At 43.9% G+C, this 27,820-nt stretch overlaps 1 protein-coding gene across 3 annotated transcripts in view; it reads right to left on the bottom strand.

The window, feature by feature from the left end:
- The window catches only part of AP2B1 (adaptor related protein complex 2 subunit beta 1), an 80,640-nt gene that overhangs the window by 43,470 nt on the left and 9,350 nt on the right, over positions 1–27,820 (bottom strand). For all 3 annotated transcript variants that reach the window (XM_064467974.1, XM_064467972.1, XM_064467975.1), the window contains 8 exons: positions 27,124–27,369; positions 14,507–14,697; positions 12,104–12,325; positions 11,118–11,238; positions 8,773–8,868; positions 3,973–4,088; positions 2,695–2,860; positions 2,088–2,186 (listed from right to left, as the gene is read on the bottom strand). In XM_064467974.1, coding sequence (XP_064324044.1) covers positions 2,088–2,186; positions 2,695–2,860; positions 3,973–4,088; positions 8,773–8,868; positions 11,118–11,238; positions 12,104–12,325; positions 14,507–14,697; positions 27,124–27,369 — 1,257 coding nt within the window. The remainder of the gene's footprint in view (positions 1–2,087; positions 2,187–2,694; positions 2,861–3,972; positions 4,089–8,772; positions 8,869–11,117; positions 11,239–12,103; positions 12,326–14,506; positions 14,698–27,123; positions 27,370–27,820) is intronic.

Genomic DNA, 27,820 nt, shown 5'->3' with positions numbered 1-27,820 from the left:
TTAGCCTTCCTCCCTGGCATTTTTTTCCCCCCTCTTCTCTGATCTCATTCACACTGCTGCTGACCTGCTATAACCTGCCTCTCTGCCCTCTGTCTCAAGACATTCTCAGGCACACAGCAAAACATCTACCTGTAATGAGACAAAGCACGCTAAGCTCATTTTGCTTGTAAGGACCTAGATACAACGTCTAGGTCAACTGAGAGATTTCTCTGCAGTGCTGTTTTTCAGTTTGATGGTGGAGTCGTGAACTCTTTACACTCTTCACCCTTAACAATTCCTTCAAATATCTCCACATCCTGCCTGCAGCAGGCAGTTCAAGGTCAGGCAGGGCTTCTGCAAGGGCAGACATGAAAGACCACATGCTCCTATCTACTTGGAGGCACATACAGATTCAATACTGACTGCTTCTTTGCACAGCCAAATAAGCAGACTTGAAACTTTAGTAAATTTGGAACAAGAATTGGGACAAGATATCCCAGATCTTCCCTTTCCACATTTCTCCCAATTCTCCTCTCTCCAGGGTCTGCGTGCATTCCTGTGGTACATACCACTGAACCCATGCTAGCCTAGTCACCCACCATGCCAGACAGACAACAGCAATGGAGATGTAGAGGCTCAGTGCCGTCCACTAGGTTACGGGCTTGCCAGGGACCTTGATCACTGCTACACATCTGTGTCCCTCTCATCCCCAGCTGCTTCACTGCTATTTTTACCAGTGTTGGCTGGATTAAGCTGGCTCCTGCTACAATCACACCTGCAGTTCGCTGTGCAGATGTACCCTAAGAGACACTCGAAGCGCAACAATATCTAAGCTGGGGAAAGAAACACACGTGTAATTATTCTCCCACTCAAGAGGAAAACAGTGTTTCTACCTAGGAATCAGTCCTTGAAGCATAAGGCTTTTTAGTGTTTTACAGCCAGTTATCCTACATTGACTTATTATTCATATAAAATACAAGAAGCCAGACTGAATCAACATTTGTGACAAACAAAGAAAAAACAGACGCCTATTATATTCCTAGGGTGCCATTAAGTGTTTTATGACTCAGCATAGTGGGTTTTAACACTTAATACCTTTCTTCTGTTGACTTAGACAAATGATATAGCATGCCCTTGCCCACCCCTCTCTAAAGAGGAGCTTGGAGCCTGCCTAATAGCAGGCTTTGAAGCAAGAAAAACAGGCCACAGATTTCTTGCCACTGACCAATGCAACACCCCGAAAAGGATGAATAAAAGTTTTAAGTACTAAGTCATCCACAGCCATGACTTCTTGCAGCAGAGAGGACCAAAAAGGCCAACTGATGATTGACTCCAGGTTTTCTGCTCAGAAACAATCACAGCCCATTCACAACAGCTGCGAGACTATTTTCATCACTTGACACAGCAGGCCTGGCAAAGAGCTGCTCTTTTTGGACTACACCATCACACATTTACCCCAGTCATTACATCCAGGGAGTGTAGGAGGATTGGCTGAGGTCTTACCCACTCCTGCCACCAGGACATCTCCACTTCTGTCCTCCAAAACTACAGCACTTCTGTCTGTCAGCTCAAGCCCAGCCTGCAGTGATCTGAGCTCGTAACTCAGCACCTCATGCATAATGAAACTGGGATCTTAACCCACTGTTACAGCCTCCAGCAAAGCTGCCACACTGGTTGACAGCATCCAAGTACAAAGGAGGGAAAGAAAAAAAAAAACCCTCAGTTCTTATTTTTCATAGCATTGCTTAATCTTTGCTGTTCGCAGAATGAAGTCTTTGCCAGGCCCTTTTCCTCTCATAGGTCCCGACGTTTGAACTGCAAGCCACCTTCAAGGAGAAAGTATTTTGGTTTCTTCATAACTGTACCCTTTCCCTAACTTTTCATTTGGTGGGGGAATGGGGAAGGAATTCGGATGAAGCAAAAGCCAAGAAGGAGAGAGCAGATGCCAGATGGCATGGTACAGACACAGAGAAGCTCTTAAATGGAGTCTCTCTGGGAAGGAAGAGAACATGCTTGAATCCTATCTGCTGCAAAACTGGCAGCACACCACACAGCAGGCCAGCACAGTGCCTGGAAGGCTCCGGTTCACTCTGGATATCCTGGCTTACCTGTGTGGCCAGGCTGAGGACCTGCTGAACCAGCTCCTGTGTCTCCGAAGGCTTTTTTAAGAACAGCTTCACGATAGCAGTCAGTAGGGTGAGCTGCACCTAAGAGAAAGGGACACAGCAGAGATTAGAAAATTCATCCATGCTTTAGCAATGTCTCCCAAGTCTCAACATCCTTTCCTGATAGGAAACCCAAGTCCTATGCTTTGTAACAGCATTACACTATTCTTTGCCAGTGAAACTCAGTACAATGAGACTCAGACTCTTGCCTGTTGCAAAACACTTTTGCAGACAAGTCCCTGGTCGCACACCAAGATTTATGTCATCCTTTTGCGCATCTCATCACTATTCTTCTGTATGTTCTGGCTCCTAGTAGGGCTATTACCCAAGAAGTATGTAACATCTAGAGACCCCTCCTGTTCTGTCTTATCCTTCCAAGAAGAGAAGTTTGAGAAATACAGACAACAGGGCAAGTCTCCCAAGAGTTTTATTTTAGCCAAATATTGACATTTTCATTGGGAGGTATTTTCTGACCGCTGCACTATTTACTGTCTGTCCCATACATACATTGTATGAAACACTACAGATAAGATCCACAACACAATTTTACCTGAGTACTTTCGTCATGGAATCCCTCCAGAAAACTCTCCAACAGTTCATCTGCATTGTCAATTCTTTCTGCATATTCACCCACTATCCAGATCATGGCAGCTCTGGCATCTGGTTCATCCAGGGAATCCAGGTTCTCGCACAGGGTGGCAATGATGCTTTCATACCTGATTTGTCAGAGTACAGCTGGATTACTGGGGAGAACTCAACTTTTGTTACTCCATCTCTGCCCACATCATTCTGCAGAGAATCCTGCAGTGAATTACAATGTCTTGTATTTCTACATAACAAGCAGCATTTTTTACTCAACTATAGAAGATATTCCTAGGTATTTTCTTTTTCCAAGCTGAGCACTAAGATCTCACAGGGTCTTCAAGAGCTTTGCAGTTTCATTAATCAGCAAGACCACTCAGATGTGGAATTTGAGACAAAGCTGCCTCCTTCTCTGTTTTGTAAAGAGAACATTTGATCCAACAGTTCAAACCATGAGTGTATCAGATCCTGCAGCCTCGCTGGCATCTCCAGACTGGTAACTCTAAACTGGATATTACACTTCCCCAAAGGCTTTGCTGTAAAACAGACAATACCCCACACTAATTATTTAGCTTCCCCTATTCCCATGCGTGGGTATGCCTGTCATAAGGCGGCAATCTTTCTTGTAACTGACAACAGAAATTGCCAGAGAGACCTGCAGATGTCCCATATTACTTTTTAGGTGATCATGAAGTCTCTGCTGAAAGACATTGCTACTGTTCTGTAGCTGAAGAGACAAAACCTTATTGCAGAAACAGCTTAAAAGAAGGTGAGTACTGCCCAAGCCAGAGAGAACACGCAATAGAGAAAAAAGCAGTGTTTTGTTCAGCACGATTTGACTGGGATCTCAGACCACAAAGGCCATGAACTTTCATGGCCTTATATATGAACATTCCAGAAGAGGCAAGCAAAAGCAGAAGCCTGATGCTGTAAACTTGGTCGAATTTTCCTTCTGGCATTCTCTGTAAGAGCTTTACTAGCTTTTGATTAAGACTTGTATTCAGCATCAATATGGAGCAGTGGGGAAGGAAAAGCTTTCGATTCAAACTAATAATGTGTCAGGATGATACCTCACCTAAGGCCAACATCAGAATCCTACCATACTAGGAGCTAGAATCAGAATGGACATCAGAATGGCCACCTGCGCAGCAGAGCCCTGGTAAGATTTACTGAGTGAGTTTTACATTGCTCTATTCTGATTCTAACAGACAACGGCTTCCAAAAACCTTATACTACTCTCACATACTTGTTGGGGTACTTGCGAAAGATGTCTCTGATGACAACAATGGCTTCCTGGACCACATAGTTGACCTTGGTCTGGATGAGGTCTAGCAGCGTGCTCACGCAGCGCTCCGCAGATTGCTAGAGAGAAGAACAGAACAATACAATTAAAACAAGCTGAAGAAACACTCCTTCCCAGCCCACAGCACACGCTGAGGAACAAGGCACGCCTACGAGAAAAGGCCCAGAGGGGGAAAACAAAAGGAGGACAGCTACCAAGTCAGTATGTGTGTCCAAAAAAAACCACCTACAGGTTGACAAGTGCTTGTGTATTACAGTGGAAATACCAGCTGACTCCAGCTCCTGCAAGAGGTAACGGTTGAAGCAACCACGCCAGCTGGATCACCACATAACAGACCTTAAGAACATTATCTGCATTACTACTTAAATCACCCTCTTGCTGGCTAGCAGTTGAAACAGGCCACCGAATGACCTCTCTTGGACTTGCCCAAGCTGTGGCAACCAGAACTGGGAGAGTTTTGACAGGGACTGCTGAAGGTGTCTGGGGAATCTAGAAGGCAGGAGACCACCATGCTGTCAGTCATGCTGCAAGAACAGCAGCAAAAAGCAGCTCTCACCAGCAAGAGGTTCAGTATTTTTGGAGTGAGGTCACTAGCAACCTGTGAAGATACAGCTATAAACAGAAATCCAGCTGTTGCTAATGCAGATTTCACATTAATTAGTTCAAAATTCCCAGCCGCAGGCACTGTAAGATAACAAGGACTGGACACTGGCATGCTCCAGGAACCAGAACTGGAGTTAGAGGCAAACAGTTCAGGAAGGTCTATTCCCAAATAGCACGGTGAGGCAGGACATCACAGGAGCAACCAGCTAGTCTCAAATAAGGACAGTGATTTGGCTATTAGCAGAGCACATATGAAGCCTCATTACACAGCTGGTGATTAATGTGAGAAGCAGACTGCTCACGACACTGCCTAGGCAGTCACCATCAGAACACTCATAAAGCATTCACGATCAAGACAAACATCGTAGGGCACAAATAATAGTGTAGGTGGATTTTTCAATTCAAGTGAGATAATAGTCCCCTTCGCTTTCAGAGCACTTGAAGGCTGGGCAGAAGGAGGAGGAATGAAATGGCATTTAAGTCACAGGAACCCGTTTTTTGAGAATGGGCAAAAATCTCAAGGACAAACCTCAAGACATAGAGCTGAATTTGGGACAAGCAGAGACTAAAACCTCTTGGTGATTTCTTGCCCTCATGACTCTAGCTGTGGTATCTTACAAACACAGCCTACAAGTGCAAACAGTGGCAATGCTGGTCAGGATCAGCCAAGAGAGGAGACACTATAAACCAGCATTTGCTCTGTCTTTGCAAACCGGCACTAGAGGCCATGACTTTCCCCTGAAATACACACCAAACAAAGAAATCCAATACAAGTGGTATCAGAGTAAGGAGAGGTATCATATAAAATTATGTGATTGGTATATTTTTTTATGATACCTCTCCCTCCTCAGCACATCTTTACAGGTACTATGCCACTACAGAGGCAGTGAAATGGCTCTGATCTCTTCTCCTGCTCAGGAAGGTATTTGAGGCCTGTGACCCAGAAGAATCTTCCATTTCGTGGAGACTGGCCATGGACCTGGCTCCACAGACTGGCATCGCTCACAGTCAGAACCCCACTCAGTCCTTGCAAGACAGACGCTTCAGAACTTGCAATTTCATCTCTTACCAGCTTCTCGACAACTTTCACTAGACATTTTAACAAGTGGCCTTACGGGGCGCTTGGGGTAAATCTGCCTTAAGCCAACCCTACTTTATAGGACCTACAGCATCAGTCACTGTCTGCAACAAGCAGTCCAGACCTGTCAGAGTCTACAACTAGCAAAGCTTTAAGAGCTGCAGAATTCAAGGAAAAGCAAATTAAGGTTTATTTTTCTTTTCTTTAGACACTTCAAAGTGTGATTTCTCTGGGAAGAGCAAGACATCGGCTTTGAAATATGCAGTATTGATTTTTAGCCCAAGAGTCCCTTGGAAAGTGAGCAGTCACATGGGCACACGCACAGCAGAGCAGTCCCTCTAACAAAATTTCCCTGTAACAAAATACATCTCAGCTCACCCCACCCCTTGTAAACACATTGCTATTTGAAGGTGGACGTCCCTGGGGACTGCAGTGCTCTGCACACCGATGAAAGAGTGCCCCATCCAGAACAGCTCTCAAGTTGGAGTGAGGGAGGACAACCAACCAACATCAAAATTGCTTTGTTTTTCTGTAGAAACCAAATGAAAGTCTGCAAGATTACTGAAGTAGCACATACCACGCTCACAGCCATAAGCCTCACTGATTTCTAAGAACTGGGCTGCTGGCAGAATCTCCTGGAACAGAGACAAATCCCCCTCTAATATGTCTCCTTCTGTTTCTCCTTTGCTCCAGAGGAATCACTATTCTTACTGCATCCACTTCATTTCCTTTTCCCATAGGGGTGATGCTTTGCTTCCTTACAATCAAAGCATCAGATGACTTCTTCATCTAGTGCTGTCAATGGAGCAAACCTACGCACAAACCAGATACCTTCACCACATGCTGTCAAGTCTAGCTACACCACACGGTTCGCTCAGCTAACTCTTGAGCCCAGCTTGTCTATCCATGCAAAATGATGATGTTCTGACATCCCCCAGATCAAGACTACTTAAGCCTGGGCAAAATCCATCAGCCTTGCTATTCAGCAGGGGTATGGCTTACATTTCCAAAATGAGCGCTACCTCTGCCGTTAGCACCATGCACTGCTGCTCAGCGATGATAATGCCGCACTTGCTCTACAGCGCATGTCACAGCAGACAAATTTATTTACTGTCTTACTCTAGTAGAAGAGACAATTAGACAAAAGGGAGGATCCTTGAAGGCAGTGCTGAGGTTCCCTGTGAATACTCATTCATCAACAGCTCCCACCAGCTGTGCCCTATGTCAAAAAGCAGATTTCTAAGCCTTGGGAACTTGGACACTGATGGCTGAGAGAATGCTCTTGCATTAATCATAGCTCACAGTGCAAACAGCCTCTAGTAAACACAGAGGCACTGGGGACAGGGATTAACCTGGAGATGAGGGCACTGTAATGAGTTGTTCTATGTTTGCCCTCTTTAAATCTAGCTCTTGTCAGAGGAGTAAAGAGACCTCATCTTTAGCAGCAGTGTCTTCAAAGGAGCATTGCTAAAAATCAAGGTTAACGCTACTTATTGAAAGACACGCAATTACACAGTTAGAGGGTCACTGCAAATTTGCTGGGATATTATTATTAGTCTTTGCATGCTGAATATAACTGTCATGGTATCAGAGTTGGGAAGAAAGAATGTAGGGGATGAGGGTAAAAATTTCTAAAAACACCTTGGTACTGTAGGAATACACCACCTTTCATGTGAAACTAGGACAGACACACGGCCAAATCCTAGTGAGAAAGTCCCTACCGAGAACTAAAGCAAACTCCCACTCCCCGGCAGAAGCACTGCTACAAACAGGGCTGCCACCACCTTCTTTTAACTTCTCAGTAGCCCTCTTCTATGCTCAAGAGCATTTTCTACTGTCACTGCAGTGGTTCCCTCCAGACAGCCTCCCGCCTGCGCACGACATGGAAGGAGCACTCCGGTGTTTTGAACTGCAGACATGAAATAGAGGCAGCGATCACCCGCTCTACTGGGCTACACTTAAAAGAAAGCCCATGGCAGGGATAAGCCTTTAAGAGCTGAAGGAAGGAAGAGAAGGCTGCATGGGCAGTCGATTCACTCAAGAGGACAGAAGTGGGTGTCCTCTTTACACAGACTTACAGTAGTTTAGCTGAAACAAGGGAAACCTGTGCACTGACACTATAACTCAGCCAGGCATGATGAGGTTTTTATTTAAATCTGCTGTCAGGCAATGCTCATGGGAACACACTTTCGCAAAAGCTAAATGAGCTCAGCTGAAATTAGACCACTTATGTGACATTTTGCACCTGGTTATCAGTTTACTGAAAAGCACCAACATCACAGCATAAGTCGTCTCTCTCTCTTCACAGGCTTTCTGAGCTCCTGTCAGGCATACCAGATTCATTTACAGAGAAACTAACAGGGACATCAGTAAAACAAAATATTCTATTACGAGCATTTTGGTGGATGTTCAACCGACAGAGGACATTACAGATTGTTGCTAGGGACAACTGCAGAGGTTCTTGGGAACTTATTTGCGTAAGCATCTAGGCTAAAGAGAGCACACTCCAAATGAAGCTACAGGCTTTACCGACCTTTAACACTAGATAAGCAGATAGGGTCACTCTATGTTTGTGCAAATTGCACTTAAGTGCCCCAGATCTCTGTAATTCTATGCATGTGTTCTATTCAGCTGAAACAGGGTGAGGAGGGGGTGGGATGACAAAACATTTCATAATACTGAGTTCCTCTGCACCACCTCTTCTCTGTTCCCCCTTCAAAAGGTCAGGCCACAACTATTAAAGGAGGTCCTCGTGGACAAGTGGTCATTGTTCCGTTGGAGCCAGTACAGTAAAATATTCCATCAAGGACGATTTAGCTGCCTGCTCTGCCTGAACGCTGAGGTCTGAGAGGAGCACACCACCGTCCTGTGATGTATTCAGCTAGAGCTCACAAGCCCTTCTGTTCAGCTGGGACTTTGCCCATGCACGTGATGTAACCAGGCCACCCAACTGCCAACACGAGAGCAAAGAAAATTTGTGCAACATGGGAATGAGATGGCAAAGCCCATCATGGTTTTTGAAGACAGAGAGCCACAGAAAACCTCAAGTTTCAGATACTTGCCTCAACTTTGATGGCACAGCGCCCAATTGCTCGGACAGCCTTGCGCACAAAGTCAACATCCACCTCAGTAGCGTATTCCTTGAGCTCTGCCAGGACCTGCAGAGAAAGCACACCAACGTGAGTCCCTGGGATCACACAGAGAGGACATCCCACTCTGACAAGTGATGCTACTTGAATACCAGAACACCAGCAGGACGTATTCTTCCACACCTCGCCACACATTCAGAGCTAACACAGTCAAACTCTGCAATCAATCTCTGTCTCTGAAACCCACTTGATTTAGGCTGGCCAAAGCTAAAAGATGGCTCAGTCTAGATTATTTTCAAATCCCGTTGAATAAAAGCTGGGGGCAAAACCAGACCTGCCAAACTTAAGTGTTACTATTCCTTCTTACACTGAAAATACAGTGAAGTAGGGGTCACATACATAAACACAGATTTTATGTATGGTTTATTGTACTTATTGTTCTACATTCACTGTATGCAAAGCTCTCAGCAACCACCATTTTTGATCTCTCCTTTTCTGTGCTGAGATGAACCTCTGGGTCCCTACCGGATCCAAAAAGAAGATGCAGAGAATATCTGAGGACACCCTGGAACACCTATACAGATATTAAGATGTGACGATACTTCCCCTCTTAGGAATATGATCTACTATTTTGTCTCAGTTTTTTGCTAATGGAAACCGAACAGGGCCTTAAACCAGGACCTGCTGGGATCTTACACACCACTAACTAAAAAGCTACTTTATCTTAAACAAATCACTTAGCTTAGAAAAAATTATTTAAAAAAAAAAGACACTATGCAATTTATATTCCCTCAAAAGCTCATTTGTTTCAGTTTCTCATGTCAAACATGACATCAGGGATTTCATCACGATATCACAAATAGATTGCAAGGGAGAGGTGAACAGCACAAAGCGAGACAGTTGTTTGAAAAATCTCTAATCAATGCCAATTTGCTGAGAACAATGAGAAGATAAAGAGGCCTTGAAGGGCCAGACTGCAGACAAATAAATCTGCAAGGAGTAGATAGGACATCTGTGTTTTGAAGCTTTATTATTTCCTTGGATGATCTATGATGCACAGTACTTAGAGCACTCGGGTTTAGTAGCTTTTGCTTTTCAAATACTGCCCGAGTCTGAGTGCCTTAGATTCAACTAGTCTGCTGCCTTGGTCTAGAACAGGCATGGAGATGAAGAGTCCCAACAAGCTGCACAGGGAGGATGTGGATGGAAGCCTGCTCTCGCTGGGTCTCATTTCAGGATGTATTTCTGACAAAGCCTGGGTTGTTTTTAGGAATGCCTCTTTAGAACCAGGAAGAGATTCATTAGTCTGCAGATGCCAGTCCCAGACTCTGCCCTCCAGACATCACTGCCTTTCATCCAAACAACCTGCATTATCTAAACATTATGCATTAAAATTGGTATGGAGCCTACCCAGAGTAAATAGAAAATGCTGAATACATTCTCATGGAAACTGATTTTTAAAATGTTTTTCATGTCCCCAGCAGAAAAAGGGCATGAGTTACCTTGCTCCATTCCAAAAAAAAAAAAACAACCCAAAAAACAAAAACAACAACAAGAAAAAAACCAACAGGGAAAGAGCTGAAGAGAGCTCCTTAAAAATGTCATATTAAATGAAATTGCTTTGTCACAATTAGGATAGGACAATAATAGCACTAACCAGAGGCATTAATCATTCTGCAGTAGTGTCAGGTCTTGTGGCCAGGGTGGCACGTGAGAACACTTCCTTTAAGACAGGAATTTGCAATAAAACTTCATCAAATCCAAGGAGAATTTACATTGTAAAGTAGTCTCAATTCAGTTTAGCTTTAGCTTTGTGCAATTTCCACTCTAGAAGCAGGTTAAGGAAGTTTATTTTAGCTCTGAAGAGTGCCTGTGCAAGAGTTTAACAATTCAACTAATATACTTGAAATTCACACTTCAGTAATGTTCGGCCTTTCTGAATGCCTCCATTACAGGCACACCTCTCTCACTTGAAACAAGCCTCTTATTCCAACCTCAGCACTAGCAATGACTCATTTGACAGGAGATATCAGTTCTCTTCCTGGAACTGTAATCTGTAAAACAAGACCTACCTAATGGTCACAATACAAGACATACCATGCTATTAACATTTAAGTTAATATGTGATTCTGTGAAGTTATGGAGGAAACTCCAACACCTCCCATTAAGTAGCTGCAAAGAGCACTATACCAGGGACAGTGATGCCTAAAAGCCAGGACAACACCAGCAGTGGTAGCGGACATCCTCATGCAGGGACCATGAAAGGGTTTTCCATCCCCTGAACACATGCAGAACACATCAGAAGTTCCTCAGCTGACCTGGGCAATGTTTGCTTGAGAAGCTAGGCGAATCATGATGTCCAGTTTCTCCAGTTTGACATAGATGGGGTCGTTGTACTTCACAAAGAACACCTTGATTTCCTGCTTCAGGATTTCAGGCCTGGAGGGAACATAACAAAAGACACCTTCGGTTAGGATAGACCCATTGTTTTTACCAGTCTTGAGTGAAACAATGTTTAGAAATCTACCCAAACATTCACTGAGAAACAGAATGGTGTCATTTTGTGTCCAGGACATGCAAACAAGCATAAGAGAACAATTTTAATAAAGTTAGAAGGCTGGAGAAAAAGATTGTTTGAATACAAGATGCAGAATTCAAGTCTATGTCTACATCTCTACGTCCTCCATTTGAGCTGCTGAGCCAACCACTGCAGACAGTCAGTGGATGTCAGTGTTTTTAGTGAAAGAATAACATCCTCATCTCAATGCAAAAACCCACCTACAAACTCATTTTCTGCTTTCACTTGCAAGATGCCAGTGCACAGTAACTCTGCCCTGAACACAATCACAAAGTGCTACCCAACCTATCCCACCTTTCCAGCAAGGAAAAACAGTATTGGAACATGCACGTGGGAGTAAACTAGTGAAAAAAACAACCCACTGTACATCAATATGTCACCAGCCTGGTTCTCCTATGCTGAAGAGAATAGCATAGGCACATCGAGTTGCTACAGGTCACGATGAACTGTACAGTTACACCCTCCTTCCTGTTTGCAATCTGATTTACGGTCTAATGGGAATGCAGTTCTTACTGCTCTTAAAAAGGCTGTGATATACTGGTGATACTGGTATCACAAGTATGCCGTAAAGAAAATTAATTCAGGCTACCAGAGTCATGAGACTGTTTAATTCATCCCTCAAGGGATCTGAAGCTGGATTAAATGAAGCATGTGGAAATATCTGAAGGTCTGAGATAATCAGATGCCCTTTGGCAACCCAGGAATAACACCCCCCTGAGGCTTTACCTCTTCTGCACAATCAAGTTGATGTTCCTCAGGGCAACATACTGAACTTCAGGCTCTCCAGACAGCAGGGTCACCAGCGGAGGGGCAAGTTTCTTCAGCAGCATGTTGTAATAGTCAGACTCCTTAGGAAGAAGCTCCAGGAACTTCATCAAGACCTTCACTGCTGACAGGACCACTGCCGAGTTGGCATGAGACAGCCGAGGGGTCACCCGTTCACAAATACTGGAGACAGAGGAGCAAGAAAGGGTTCACATTTATTTCAGAATGTCAAATATTTCAGGTCTTATCTGAATTTAGGAGATTTAGCTGAAAACATCTTCCTCAGACACTTCTTTGATTTGGTTTTGTTCACAAAGAACAGGCAAAGTCCTGCTTTCCTGAACACAGCAGGAAGCAAACAAGAACGACTTCTCTCGCAGCTTCAAGTTTCTCTCCTGCCACAGTTAGCTCAGGAACTCTTCCAGCTCTCAGCATTACAGTCCCAATGCATGCTCAGTTATTAGCTTTTCCTGCCTTTGCCTGGTGGTATTCTCTATTTCTGTGATCTTGTCTGTCACTTACAAACACAACTTTAACAAAACAGCTATCAGAAAAACACCTTAGCCCCCATATAATCATTCAGAGGCGATACACGCTTCTGGCTTGCTTGGTGGGGGTTGCTGCCGTTTCAGCCATTTGTTTCTGGAAGAAAAAAGGTTTCTGCTACTCTGAAGATATAGGGAAAGAGTGACCTAAATACCCTCCCAAGTCACAGCTTCCCCGCTTCCCTCAGTGGATCCTATAATCAACAGCATCCTAAACAACCCATCCCAAGCAGAAAGGAAGTTTGGGTTCATATGGTCTTTCCTACAGCATCTGTCAAGTTTCTTCCCACCTCCTCCTGCATATTGCTAACCCAGAACAATCTTATTCCCATCTGTGCCTCAAAGTTTCTTTCCCTGAAAGATTTGCTGTCAGCCACGCCGGAAAGGAAGCAGCACGGCTAAGCGAAGAGCAGAGGAGTCTGTAAGTCAAAGCCAGGGGCAGTTCCCAGCTGCTGCTGCCCAAGGTCACCCAGCATGCCAAAGTGGTTTCATCCCTCCGTGCCTCAGCTTCTCCATGCACAGGGGTAACGACACCAGACTTGTGGTGAAGGAGAACACTATATAAAACTAGGTGCTGTCATTCTAGGTGCTGTCGTTCTCCTATCTGAAATAAGGCAGACTCTGAGAGTTAAACTCCACAAAAAGGAGCAAAAGTAGTTACTGCCCATCCGGTTTTACACACCACTCTTCAGAGGAATTATGGATGAGGAACTGGGACATGTTCACGGTTGTTCAAACTAGCAGTCCCTTTCTGACAAAGCTAGGATAATATTGGCCTAACGCCCTGGAGATCTCTGCAGGTTTCCAGCACTCATTAATAGCTGTTTCTGGCACAGAAACAGAGCACAAGGGGGAAGGAGGGACAAAAAAGAAAATAAGTCAGCCAGACTACTGGCAGGCTTTTTTAAAAAAGTGAATTATCTGTTGTGCCTCACAAAATAGTCACTGAAGAAACCCATCAAATTCAAAAAGGTCTGCCCAGGATTTTGCATGTGGGCTTGTGCCCCTTCCTCCCCCCTCCACCCCTCCCCGCCATCACCTACATTAAATAGAGCAAGTCTGAGAATTCCCCTGTTGCAAGTAATTTTCCTTGACGGTTCCTTGTTCTCTTGGGTACAGAATGAGACTTTTTGTGATTCTGGACACAGATGAGGAAAAGGCTTGAAGCGCACAAATAAACACCCCACTACCTAAACCCTACGGCCTTTGTATTTAGGTTTAATCATTGCAGCTGAAGGTAAAAGCACAAGGGTCAATTTGGAGCGATAAGAAAAGTAATTTCTTACCCTTATTTTCAGTTCTGTCATATCACAGACTAGTTTTTAGTTGGAAAAAATATTCCAGTCTCAGATCTGCAGTGCTTTGGAAGCCCCAAACCTATAAGGGCGTTTTGCTTCTCAAAGTAGCAAAACCAGATCCGAAAGCTCTGCTTTAAAACAGAAAATCCTCCAAACAATGCTCGCAGATAGATCAGCCACTGTTACAGGTTTGGTCTTGGGTTGATCCCTTCTCAGTAGTGCCAATTCCCATAAGAACTAGCCTTTTAAACAGAAAAAAGTGAAAAAGAAAAAAACGCTAACGATAAACAGAAAGTTCTGCTAAGGGCAGGGGCGGGTTTCCAGCATCAGCTCAGACCATCAAGAGTTGCCTCCCTTTCAAACCTCTTTATTCAGGTCTGTAACATCACATGTAAGACTTGAAGTAAGAGACCGCTGCTATTACAAGCCCTTTTGAGAGCTGCAACACTGCCAGAAGCCTGCAAGTGCCCGGCTACCGAACAACCTCAAACAGCCCGTGCAAAGAGGAGGAACAAGCATACCTCTGAGCTTCGCGATCATCCTTGGGGTTGTAGTTGGACAGACAGTCCAGGATGAAGATCTGGCCCCACTCCGTGCACTCATTTAAAGCTGTCAGCAGCTTGTTAATGTTCTGAGGGTTCAAATCCAGCAGGTTGCTGTTGGGATGCGATTCACTGATTTCCGACAAGGCAGCCACAGCATTTGCTACCACCTGGGAGAAGAGACAAGAAGATGTGCTCTTTGCTAGCGTGCCATCAGTGGCTTGGCAGGGATTAACTTGGGCTTAGCATGGGTTACACAGGGGAAACACACACAGAGATCCTGGTGTGTGCTCTCAGAGGCTCGGCAGCAGTCACCATATCAGTCATCTGAGCCTTCAGGGATGCAGCACCACCTCACAAACAACGTGGAGAGCCCAAAGCTTGACTGTAACCTTGCTCTTTGCCAAGATTTGGACAGTCTCTTGGGGAGGAAGTGAAAGAACAGCAGTACATGAGGGGGCTGCTGACACACACAGGAAACACGAAAAGACAGCATGGGTGCAAAGAGCATTTTGCTACAGAAATTACAACTTGAAAGTATTTTTGTTGAAGATAAACAAAAGTTAAAGTCACCTCTGGTCAGAATGGGGCCCTGGGACCAGGACCTCACAAGACAGTTTACTCTGGAGGGAGCTAGAGGTGGCATCAGAGAGTATCCACATGAAACAAGAACATTTTGCCTTCCTGCAGGCTCAGCTGCCACCGTGGCTTGCTTCAAGTAGGCATCACTTCCCCCCACTTCCAGGAGACGCTCAACTGATATAGTCAAGGTCTCAAAACCTCTAATCACCCTGCTCACTCAGGAATGGATGCCTCTTGCCTAACTTCCCCTTGGCAGTCCTGTGGCACATTGCTTAACGCAATCCAAGAAATGAGAACCACCGCCTTCTCGGGAAGAGGAGCTGTCAGGTGCCAGGCAGCCTTCAGTTCTGCAGCAATTCCGTCAGGTCACCCAGTTTGAAAGCAAACACACAATTTCCCTAGAATGGACAACTCCTACTAAATTTTTAATAACACATATTTCAATCCCAAATAGACAAATGGATGCTTGTGGAGACTGCTTTACAGAGTCCCCTTAAAGCAAGCACTCCAGTGCAACTCATCACTGAAAATATTCTTGCTGCATTTAAGGCTATATCAGGTCTTCTCTTTTCTAAGCATGGATGAAAGGGAAGAGAGAGGAGGTCCAGGGTCCAGCTTGACAAGGGCGAGAAGTGGGAGTACAACACAAATTTCTAATTCTTAGCTCCATACTCAAGTTCAACAGCTACTCTAACAGATGCCATGTGAAGATTTTTAAAATAGAAGGGTTGCAGAATATATAGACAAAAATAGAAAATTTGCAGACGAAGACAAAAGTCTTATTTTTAACTAGAAAAGGGATTTAAGCCTGAGTTTGACACACAAAACTGATACACCATATGAAAAGGCGTTTTCAGGATATTTTACAGTGTATATCATGTCCAGCCCACCCAACTCACAATTCCTACCTGCTAAAAATGAAGATTTATAGCATTGTATGGGATTAGGGCAAAGAAACATCTTATCTAAAATCATCTGATTCTTTGGATGACTAAAAGATGCTTTTGATGCAGTATACTGAAAACAAGAACAGCACGACCAGAAAATTCTCTGCATTGTTCCCATCACTGCTCGTCATTAAGCCAATATATTCCGAAGTCATTGCACAAGCACAGTAATGTTGATTGTTTTGCATTTCACACCTAGAGGTCAGAGATAGGATTTTGATCCAAGATTTTATGAATTTCATTAGTTGAATGAGCCTTCTGTCACCAAAATCATTAGCAATCAGAACTGCTGTCTTCTTGCACTGTAACGTACTAAACGAGTAACATATTAAGATGTGCTGCTTATTCTTCCCATTATTTAATTTGCCTAATTCCTGAATGGTTAATGTGACACAGCACAAAACAGAAGTAAAATACAGTTTTAATTTAATTATATTTTGGAAGTTTACAAGTGAAGACAAATCATAAAGGCAACTGAAAAGTTCAAAACCATTCTGAAAAAGCACTTATAAAATGAAATGAGGACTTCAGAAAAAAAATTGAAGTAATAAAAAAAGTGACAGAGCCAAAGCATCGCAGAAAGGTACCTGTCAGTTGTACTAAGGAACAGGGCTGAGCTTTGGCAAATGCACTCACGCTGCCAAGCACTGCCTTCATTGCAGTAATTGGGCCACGTGGACATCCTAAACCCTGGGGCAAGTACCAGTCAAAGCAGCTGGGCTTCTTCCCTTGCTGAGTAAGTAAAGTCTATCACTTCGAGTTTGCCACAGGCAAGGGACACACAGAAATGCTGTTACCACGGGCCGCCTGGTACACAATAGCTCCAACCCAGAGACCTGACTGTGAACGGGGTGTTCCTTTTAGAATCTTTTTATGCTCTTTTCAGGAACTAGCATGGCAACATAAATGCAAGTGTCCAAATCAAAGCTGAGGACAGGACACTACGCCGCAACCCACTAGATGTCAGGTTTCCAGTATGGGCTGTGGTCTCCTTAGGGGTTACAAAAGAAGGACTGTCAGGGGCTGTGAAACATTGGGTGGCAGCTCAGTTCTGCCAGACAGGCTGGGAGATACAATCGCATATTCCACAATTAGGGCTGGCCCTCACCTTCTACTTTAGCAGAACAGTGCTGCTGTCAACTTGGTGACAAGATGATAAATGAAGCAAAGGGGACAAGGGAAGGGATGGGGAATATCTTCAAACTTTAAGTAACATTTATTAAAAAAAAGTGCTTGCTGGCGATTCGCACTGAACATATTGATATGTTACGGTATGCCAACAAAAATAATTAGCATCTTCAAGGCTTTTTACACAGCCGCAGCACAGTTGAAATGAAAACAGATTTCAGGAACCAATCCAACATAAACACTGGTTCAAGTATGCACGCTCACCTCTCTTCATTGGCACTGCCATTGGCTTCATTACGAGACAGGAACATAGAGCAATACAAGCCAGCTCCGCATGGTTTCATTCCAGTACAAAGCAACTCCTACTTTGCTGACAGCTCTCACTAAGTGATAGCTCAGGCAACATGTAAACAAAGACTGACACGTTGTCCACAGTTTGGGATACTAACAGTTATCACTCAGGTACGGAAGAAGAGTCCATTAAGAAGCAGTCAACACCAATTCATGTATTACATCACCCGGTAACCTAGTATATCCTTTGGCAGTCACATAAGTGTCATTGGAAATATTTAGAAAGATGCTTTGGCCAAAGAAAATCTACAACATCAAAACTGGACCTTAAGACTTCAACTCCGTTGATACTTCTTCCTTAACAGAGCAACACAAGACAGTGAAGTCCAACTTCAACAGCAAGTACAAGGTACAAAGCAATAAAATAAGTTATACAACAGGTTAGGATTTTTACCTTGAAAATAAATAGCAATGATGATGTAATTGCTGGGGGACATATTAAAAGTAAAAGCTAAAGCTTTACAAGTGGTATAGGACAAAGTGCTCCATGGAACTGGAGAAGTTTCACAGCCAATGCCATACCTTGGGTGAGGGGAAAAAGCTGTAAGCTGCTTTAGCAAAGTATTCTCTGCTTTTCAAAACATGCAATAAGTTCATTTTGATGAGAAACCAACCACGAGTTGGATAACTTCTTTCAGAGGTTGGAAGAAGGAGGCTAAACGGACAAGAAATTAACATCTGTATAGTCTTTAGTTCTCAAAAATAATGAAAAAACTGAGGTCAACCCACTAGCCAAAGATATGCGAGCCCAAACAATTACTGAACAGGAAAAGCTTTTAAAAGCTTAAACTTATAAGTTAACTGCATGGCAAAATGCCTCACCTGACTCACAATTAAGACTATCATCTTTAAGCTAAGAGCTACCAATAAGAATCAGCCTAAAAAACACCTAGAGAGTATAAATGCAGAGCAGATTGAAGATTTAATAATAATAATAACAATAATAATAGGTCTGTGGCTTGCTGATTTAAATCAGTTCACCCTGGGTACACTTCAAGATTATTCAAATGCAGCCACAGCAACATCCCTTTAGAGCACAGTAGAGCCAAATGACAATAAACTTGCTTTTTGGCTGGAATTTCCCACCAAATATAGACTCTGAGAAGTGTCATTGGGATGAGGATAACTAAATCTCACTGGCTCTTATTAAAAAAAAAAAATAAACCCTGCACTTAAAACTACATTACAGAGTTAACAAGAACCCAACATTTTTAAAACCACCTACAGACAAACCCCCTCTGCAGCCAGAGAGACCAGATCCGACCTCCCAGAGAACTACAGTGGTAGGAACACTGATTTGCCAGTTATTCCTTCTGGCAGCTCAAACCTTTAGCTCAGAGCAAATGGTATAAAATACATCAACAAGGAGGAAAGGGGGTGGGTGAAAACCTGAGTGTCTGCCTATCAACCCACACGGAAACGCTTTGCAAGGGATGGGGGGGCAGTAGGGAAGCTAGGCAGATCTAGAACACCGAAGACTCAAATCTATCAGATTATTTTGCTAGCATCCCAGGCTAATTGGAAATTAAACCAAGTGTGCAATGGAGTTAATGAATTACAACTTTCTGCTGCTTAAAATAGGAACGTCTGGCTTACCATCCCATTAAAATGAGGAGAAAGTGAAGAAAAGGAGGAAAAATTAAGAGGCTCTGAAAAGACACTGAGGAAAGGCAGCCTTCCCCACATAGCTTGGAGGCTCCTACCCTCAAGAGAGCCAGGCTCCACGTGATGTTTTTGAGAACAGAGAGGTGCTGACATTTTCGAAGAGCATGCTGAGCTTGCATGGTATGTTCCTGTCATTAAGCACAGACTCCCAGATGGGATATCAGGGGCATCCGCATGGATGCGTGTTTCACAGGACCACTTGTTTTCACAGCTACAGACGATGCTGTGTGCCTGAAAGGTCCCCAACAAATACCAACACAGACAAGCTCTCTCTCCTCAGTACAGGACCCTACTTCCGCTCATGTTAATTATTTCCTTCATCTACAAGCCCCCTTTAATTTCCTTCCCTAGAAATGGTCTATGACAGCCCAAGCAGGCAAGTCAGAGAGCCTATACGAACCTCTCACACCATTAACGCGTGTAGTGTGTACGGCTTTAAATTAAAAGTCTGGGAGACTAACACATCCCCAGTCTAAGAATAGACTTGGAAGGTAACAGCTCACCTGTTCAGCCTTAAATGTGACAGATTTCCAGGGCTCTGGGCAAGTCATTCATCTTCCACTAATTCCACTGCAGGAGGTTGTGCTTTAGTGCCTAGAAGCCTGGAACCACACTGCTGGATAGGTGATCGGTTCCTCACCACGTCCCGAAAATTGCCTGGGTGGGGAAGACCTCCTGCTTGCTTTTTGCAAGTGGGATGAATTTTTCTGGAGGTGGCAATGGAAGGGAAGTCAGTGTTATGCTTCCTACGGCGTGCTTGCCCTAACTGGTTTTTGCACTTCCCTGCTCCTACTATGCACTGCAGAAAATGCCACTTTGTGGCAGACTAAAACATGACTCCTGCTCTCATGTCCTTGCAAAATCAGAATGTATTAGTAGTAATACAGGAAACCAGACTTCCCCCAACTGTTGAACCTCTTGCGGTAGGTGGGCAAGAAGCTGTTCAGGGATGGCTCCAACACTACAGGTTTCTCCTTAGTATGGCTGAGTCCCCCAGTGCAGGAAACTAAGCTCTATGATAAGCCACTGAGGGTCTGCAACCCCCTATGCTTCTTCCAGAAAGCACAGTGGTCTGATCCCAGCCTGGATCAGACACCTATCACACACCAGGAAGGTTTCTTTTGTGGGTTATTTTGTAAGGCCCTTTGCCTCCTTGCAGAGGTTCTCACTGGCACCGTCCAGTGGCAAACAGGGCTGTCTGTCATCCAAGCAGCTATTTAGAAGAGAGGCACCAACTAAGCATCAACAAAAACCTTATGTAGCTCTAAAAAGGGTGGGGGTGTGTGAAGTTACAAAACATCATATCCACAGCGTTTTGTGACAAATGGTGCTTGTCAATAGCTAGAAGTGTCTGTTCCAATTGAAAATGTAACATCTAGACATATGTCAACAAAATTCTCCAGTACTCCGATGAGTAGAGACCCTGGAATGATCTATTCGGCGAGACTAACGCTCTGGGAATTAGACACACATACAGTAATGGGACAGTAATTGGAAAGAGACAGGTCTCTGATGGATGAATTTGTCAACTAAGCTTTATAAATGAGCAGTCTGGGAGGACAGACTCTGTGGAGTCATGAAAATTCATGCATTATCATACAAACCCATTGCATCTCTCTGCCAGAATGCTAGTACTCAAAAGGCAGGGAGAAGTACAGCTTCTATGGAAAGTGCTTAAGACCAGCATCCCTCATCCACAACCATACAAAACCCAAACCAAAAAAGCAAGTCCCACATACAGGCTTGAAATTCCCTCAGACCTCTTTAGGATGACAACCTGGAGAAAAACAGCTACTCAGTAAGTCAGACTGCACCTTCCTCTGGAGAAGCAGCTGCAGGAGCTCAGCCCAAAGCCTAGACTGGGTTTCCACAGGCAGAGCAAGCAGAGTCACAGGGGCTAACCAGAAGCCACGCTTACAGATGGCAGCTCTCCTTTCTCCCCCAGTTTAAATCTTTGCAGCCTAACTGCTGCAACACAGACACACAAGCTGGCTTCCGAACTCCCCTGGTAATCTCCCACACTAACTCTTTCAAGCATTCCACCACATACCTTAACATAGCCACCGTATACAGTCTCCTCTGCAACATCTACCTATTTCATTTCCAGCTCGCTACTGTTAGCTTACTCTGCAAAAAATGTTGCTCTCCCTCCTGGGCAGCCTCATGTAAACAGCAGGAATGCCCTATAAAGAGCCCCAAAATGAAACCACCACTCTGCATCAGCCCCTAAGCAACAGTCTCATTCACTGTAACACATCCAACACTGGGTAAGTTCCCCCTGCTGATGCCTACAAATGCCATCAAGTACCTCCCAGAAGGAAATATTATCTCCACGTCCAGCACAAACAGATTAAAAAAAAAAAACCACACACAGGACCAACACAGACATGGTTGGGGGACTTCAAGATATAGCCTTCATTCTGCAACACCTAGACTGAAAAGGAGGAGGACATTTTATGGCTGGGAGGCAGCCAGAGTATCTCAGAGGCAGCCCCCAGCATGCTGCAGAGGCACTGCCCACAGCTCCCAGCAACATTCAGCTCCATACTAGGATGTGAATTTTCAAGTCCTTACAGCCTTCATGAACAGGAGTCATGAACTCACCCACCAGTGGTGGTTCACTCCTTGCACTAGATAAAACAACAGCTGCAGAGGGGAAAAACCACAGCTGTGAGAAGTCCAGGTTTCCCCATGAGGAACAAGTCCTTTCCCATGTCTATGAAGAAGCTGATGTTACACTCCCTGATGTATAAGAGAAGTCCCATGTCCCAGACTGCCTCCCACAAAGTCCTTTTGGGACTCAGAGGACCGCCAACAGTCTCTCAGCAAGGGGCTCATCTCTTGGCTTTATTATACAAACCAAGAGGGATACAATTCCTGCAAAGCGTGCAGCATAGGGCAGCCCAGGAGGCAAAAGCTTATGTCTCTAACAGGCTCATTCCTCGGGACATGGTCTCCAAACAACTTACTGCTTGCCAGCTAGTAGGGAAAAGAATAAAATGAGGACCTTCTTCCTCCATAAGGTCACCCAGGGAGCCCAAACCTACACCCTGAAGTTCTGGCTGGCAGAAAAGGAGCCTACACGGCTTGCAGGCACAGCAGGAGAGACAAGAAAGCATTGTGATTTATCTCAATAGCTTTTTAGTCTAGTCTGTGAACTATAGAAACTCAATACTGCTAGAGGGAATTCTGATTAGATCAAGATGGACCTTGCCACCTCTAGTTGTCAAAGCACAACAGATTCCCTTCTTAGGGCAGGTTATTAAATGCTAAAGAAAAAAAACCCAACCATCAAGAACCAGGCACAGCAAAAGAGTTTAATTATATTCCACATACTTAGTGCATTTACTCATCCACTTATTATGTGATCTCAGTTTATTCTGTATTGATTCACAACACTTTCTCCCAATAAACTGTGATGTGTAGATGGTATAAAATATGGCATATTTTTGGACAGCACATAAGTTCTGTGCCTATACAGCCCACAAAAACATGAGAGCAGAACAGCCACACCTGTGAAGGCTTTGATCCAGCCCATCTCAGTGACAACGAACAATGAGGAAGAAAAAATGCCACAAGAAAGAATTAAAAACCCAACAGCACCTAGAAAAGAACTGGGAGAAGGTGACATCAACCCAACTTAATCCATGTGGATAACAGGTAGATTGACATGAAAACTACCCCATGGGTTAAAGGTTACCCTAGAAGGTCAATCATTGAAAATATTTTGAGAGAAAAGTTGTGTTTTCCATTCAAATATTAGAAGACCAGTAAGGCTTACAATGGATTTCCTCTTATGTTTCTCTGCTAATATTTAAATTCCTGAAGAAAACCAGGAAGCGCAATGATAAAAGGCAGAAAGGAACTAGTTACAAAAATAAGGTGTCTAACCAGCAACAGCTTTGGTTTTGCTTTAAACTGCTGCCATCTCGTGGTCTTGCTCTGTGTCACCAGGGCTCAGCGACAAGCGCCCAGTCACGAGGTCTGATTCACAAATGTCAGAACAAGACAGTATTAAGGAAAAAAAAGTTTGCCCAAGATTTCAGAGAGCCTCTGGCCATCAGTAGGGGTATAACAGACCTAGCCCTCTCACCCCACTTATCTACTGCTGTTGCTGGGTGTGAATGGTGCTCTGCAGTGATCTGCCATCCCACGTACAAGTACACAAATATCCTGGGATGCCATACTGAAACCGTATTTTTTTAGAACATGAGGATTATGGGAGGACATGCTTTCCAAGTTGTGCTCTACCAAAGTTACTAGCAAGAAAGGCCCTTAGGACTGAATAAGTCCAGCAGCACACTGACAGCCCAAAGCAGCCAAGCCCCGGCTTTACATTGAGACCTGGTTCTGCTGAGCCTCATGTAGGGAAATGAACAGCAAAAAGGAGAAGGATTTGCCTTAAGACAGCTCTGGAAAGAAAAGAGAGTCTCCTTGATGGAGGGAAGCTCTTCAGCAGGATCCCAAGTCACAAAGGGCAGCCACAAGCACATTAGGCCCATCTGTAAAATGAGATTAAAGATTCCATCCACAATCAAACTTCTGCAGTGTAACAACCCGTAACTGAACCATGCCCCTGTATGCGTTATTGGCCCGTTGCCTGTGCAAGGCAACACATCTCAGATAACTCAGCTGAAAGGTAGCAAGCCACCAACCCATCTGATAACCTGCCATATATATCCATAACAATATATATGCAATTAGAAGTTTGAATTAATTCATCCAGGAGAAACTGCAAAGCTACCACAGAAATTTTTCTAGAAAAAGCTAGTGAACTACCAGACTCAGGTGTCAATCCTTTAATTACCACTACAGCCAGCTCATCTGGAAGGATGCAATCCTACACCTGTTCCAAAGATCACTGTATTATCGTATTCGAACGAAGGCCAGATCCTGACAACAAAAAGCCCAGGTAAATGGAGAAAGCACCTTGGCTGTGCACCTACAGCACCTCAACAGGACTTCAAAGCAATGCCCTGAACATCCCCAATTTCTGTTTGCATGATTCTATGATAATAAACTAATAGTCTAAAAATATAAAAAAGCCAAACCCAAAACATTTCTGACAAGGTCACCTCCAACTTAATCAGACATCATTATGATGAGGGTGATTTGAGCTGATAGAAACATGCACCCTGATCCCCGCACAATTACAAGGCAATTAGCAGGCCACAGATGGAGTTGTTACTCTACCCAGCACCCAGTTAGAATGCTTAGTGCTTGCTCATGTGCTAGAGGCAGCCAATTACAAAAACATAATAAAACCCTTGTTGAAGACTATTTTTCAACAGGAGTTTTTATCTCCTGCTCAAAATCCTCATTTTGCAGAAGAGAGAACAAGTGGGGATTTCCTGTCTACAAAATTCTGCTTCATTGAGTATTTAATGTTGCCTATTTCCACAAGTCATCAAAAGAGAAGAAACATTTATAATATAAATGTGAAGGAGCTTAGATACCAGGTTGCAATGATTGAGATGCACCATTTACAGAGGAACAGGCCATAAGGCTGGATCCATCTGTACCATTCTTTTCAGCAATCTTTCTTTTGATAGCCAATAGCAATACACACATTTTCCTTAAAAAGAGCTTCCAGGCAGGGCTGCATTCCACCTGATCATGCAGAAATACCTTAATAAATATCAGCTTGCACACAAATATAACTTATCTGGTAAACACAACTCCTGGTCATCAGGAACCCCCACTGGAGTTTCACATGGAGAAAGCAGCAATGAGCTGGACGCTTTGACTAGGAAGATGATCCTTAATTAGGGGTGGATAGCTCCTGTACTTTTGAGGGAATGCCTGTGCCACAAAGGCATGAATTTCAAAGGGGACCAAAGCCTCAAACTTAACTAGAAGGAATGTCTGTATCTACTAAAAATTGTAACCAGATTAAATATTGTATTAAGGCAGCAGTGGTAAGAGCCCCAAGCCTGATAAAAGCTCTCCCCATGCACCCTTAAAAAGCAAGAATGAAATGCCTTGTCTACAGTACAGCCTGGGAAACCAGTATACTGAATACCAGCCACAGGATCCTCTCAAAGCCTGCAGATCTGAAAACACACCACAGGCCTCTCCTCTTCATCGCTATCACTCCTCCAAATTGCATTCTCCTGCTGTGAATCCTCAGCTTGGGGAAGAGCAGGTGAGCACAACATGAGGCAGGTACTATGATCCTGCACAGCTTCAGCAGCTGTAGAGCTGCAATCAATTGCAGCAGCAGCTGCAAGGGTTTTGCTGTCCCAGCCCACCCTCATTACCACCAAGGAGCTCATCAGTTGTACTGATGTTTTATTAGGAATCCCTATGCTACTTTTGCTGGCTTATTTAGCAAATGGAGCATGCGCTGCCCTTTGGTATTTCTCCTCTCCATTCATTTAAGTCACTATTAAGTTAATGTACTTTTGAAATAGATACCAGTGCTCTCATAACAGCCAATGGTTCATTTACCAAAACAGTTTATTCCATAGAGATCAATGAGCAGAAAGGGCAAGCAAAACCTTATTAGTTTCTCCTGAAGTACCACATCTTTTCAGCCTGAGCTCCTCAACTCATATCCACGTGCCTGTAATCAGCAGAAGAAAATTAAAGAGTTGGAACCCAAGCCAGGAGAAGAGTAAGTTATACCCCTTTCCACAGCACACTCCATTGCTGCCTGTGAGCTAGTGAATGCCAGGGGCCAGCATTTAAATGAAACTAAAGCAGCCCAGTCAAGTACTTTCAAGGCAGCAAGACACAACCTCAACATTAAATAAAAAAAAGCAGGTGCTCCCATATATGCCCCAAAATTTCCTAGACACAGAGCACATTTTCAAGTAGTCAACATCCATGCAGAAGACTGGCATGAAAAAACAAATCAGGGAGGCATACAAAGAGAATAGGTTGTAAAAGAGCTGGATGCCAGAGGCAATAGTTGCCTCTCTCCTCTGATAGGCACCACCACTCACAGACTTGTGCCTATGAAAGCCAGACGCCTTTAATTTTACTGTCTTTAGAAAGCCATAAGAAATGCAATCTGCAGCCCTAACTGTCCTGCTAAATGGGATGCTACCTTACCAACCGCACTTGACTTACCCAGAGCTGCCCAAAGACAGCTATAACAAGTCAGCAATTTGCTTTATGTGGTTTCATTCATGCATCATAGAAAGAGCTGTTAGTCCTGCCCTTACAATGTGAAACTATGTCTTTAAGAAGACTCAATCAGATTCATGCTCTGAGAGAGCTAAAAAAGTAGCAGTTACATCCTTAAACTGAGTTAAATCAAGGTGCAGAAGTTTTCTTTCCTGACAGGAGTTACAATGATATCTGTATGCTCACTGGATTCTGGTGATTGCAGGAAAAAACACTGAATGAAAGGACTGTGCAATGGAGCACTTTAATCCATTGTCTACCACATTTTAATTACAAAGTAACAGTGGAAGAGGCCTGCTGTGGAAACGGACCCTTCATTAACCATGATGACATACTGGTTTAGTGGCAATTTACTCCTGTGAAATTCTTGATCTCCACCTCTGCTCTGGTGACTCATTTAGCTGTAGTAAAAACATAAGCATAGATTTTCCCCATTCATTACAGACCAGTGGATTTATCTACATTAGTGAACGAATGAATCCAACCTCTTACTCCAAGAGCGGCCAAAGCCTGTAGGAAGGCAACAGCTACAAGCTGTCACCAAGGTGGCAGCACCAAGTATTTCTTGCTCTTCTGACTTATCTGACCAGGAAGTCACACTTTTGCTACAGCACTCAAGACAGACAAAACCACAAACAGACCTAAGAATAGAAGGTATTTCCTATTTTCTGAGGCAACAAGTGTGCTATAACCAACGCATTCATCACGGTGCATCAATTGCAATTAAAAAGCCTTCATATTTCTGATTATCTGCATATTACAAACTCAAGCAACGCACTGAAAGAACATTACCATGGGATTGGAGTCTGCAATCAGGTCACGCAGAGAATCCAGAAATCCTTGGTCCTCCACCATCTGGGCATTGATGTCATGCAGCTTCGCCACACAGACAGCTGCGGTCTTTCGTACATAAGGGTCTTCATCCTTCAGACACTTGCGAAGAGGCTCACACAAATACTCTGTGATCTTGTCCACCCTGATGCATCCCATTGTACGGACAGCAAGAGCACGGATGAGAGGGTTTGGGTCTTCACAGTCCTGCAATGGGACAGAAAGTGCAGTAAACAAATCTGTATCTCTAGCCACTGCTATCTTCAGGCTGTTCTTATTTCAAACATTCTGATTACATGCTAAAAGGCAATTATTTCAGATCAGGGATAAAAGGTGGAACTTACTGATTCACAGAAACATTCTATACCATCTCAAGATGTTTTCAGGCTAGGACAGCTCGTAAAACAGTAAAACTGTGATCTCGGTGTCCCTTGGTTCTCTCCAGGCAAAGCTTCTTTCAGCATAATATAGCAGCTAAATCCAAAGTACAGCTAAGCTAGCTAGAGAGGCAGCTCTCACCACCCAAAAACGAGCCACAGGCAACTTTCAGAGAGAGTAAAACATTGGTTTCCAGCCTTACTGGTTTAAAGGAGAAAGAGAATATAATGGGAGTAGTCAACTATTAAACACAGTACAAAAGACATCAAGGGCTATTTCT

This window comes from Phalacrocorax carbo, chromosome 17 (assembly GCF_963921805.1).
Source record: "Phalacrocorax carbo chromosome 17, bPhaCar2.1, whole genome shotgun sequence".
Taxonomy (NCBI): Eukaryota; Metazoa; Chordata; class Aves; order Suliformes; family Phalacrocoracidae; genus Phalacrocorax; species Phalacrocorax carbo.
The sequence above is the reverse complement of the archived record's forward strand: the minus strand, read 5'-3'. Positions and strand labels throughout refer to the sequence as shown.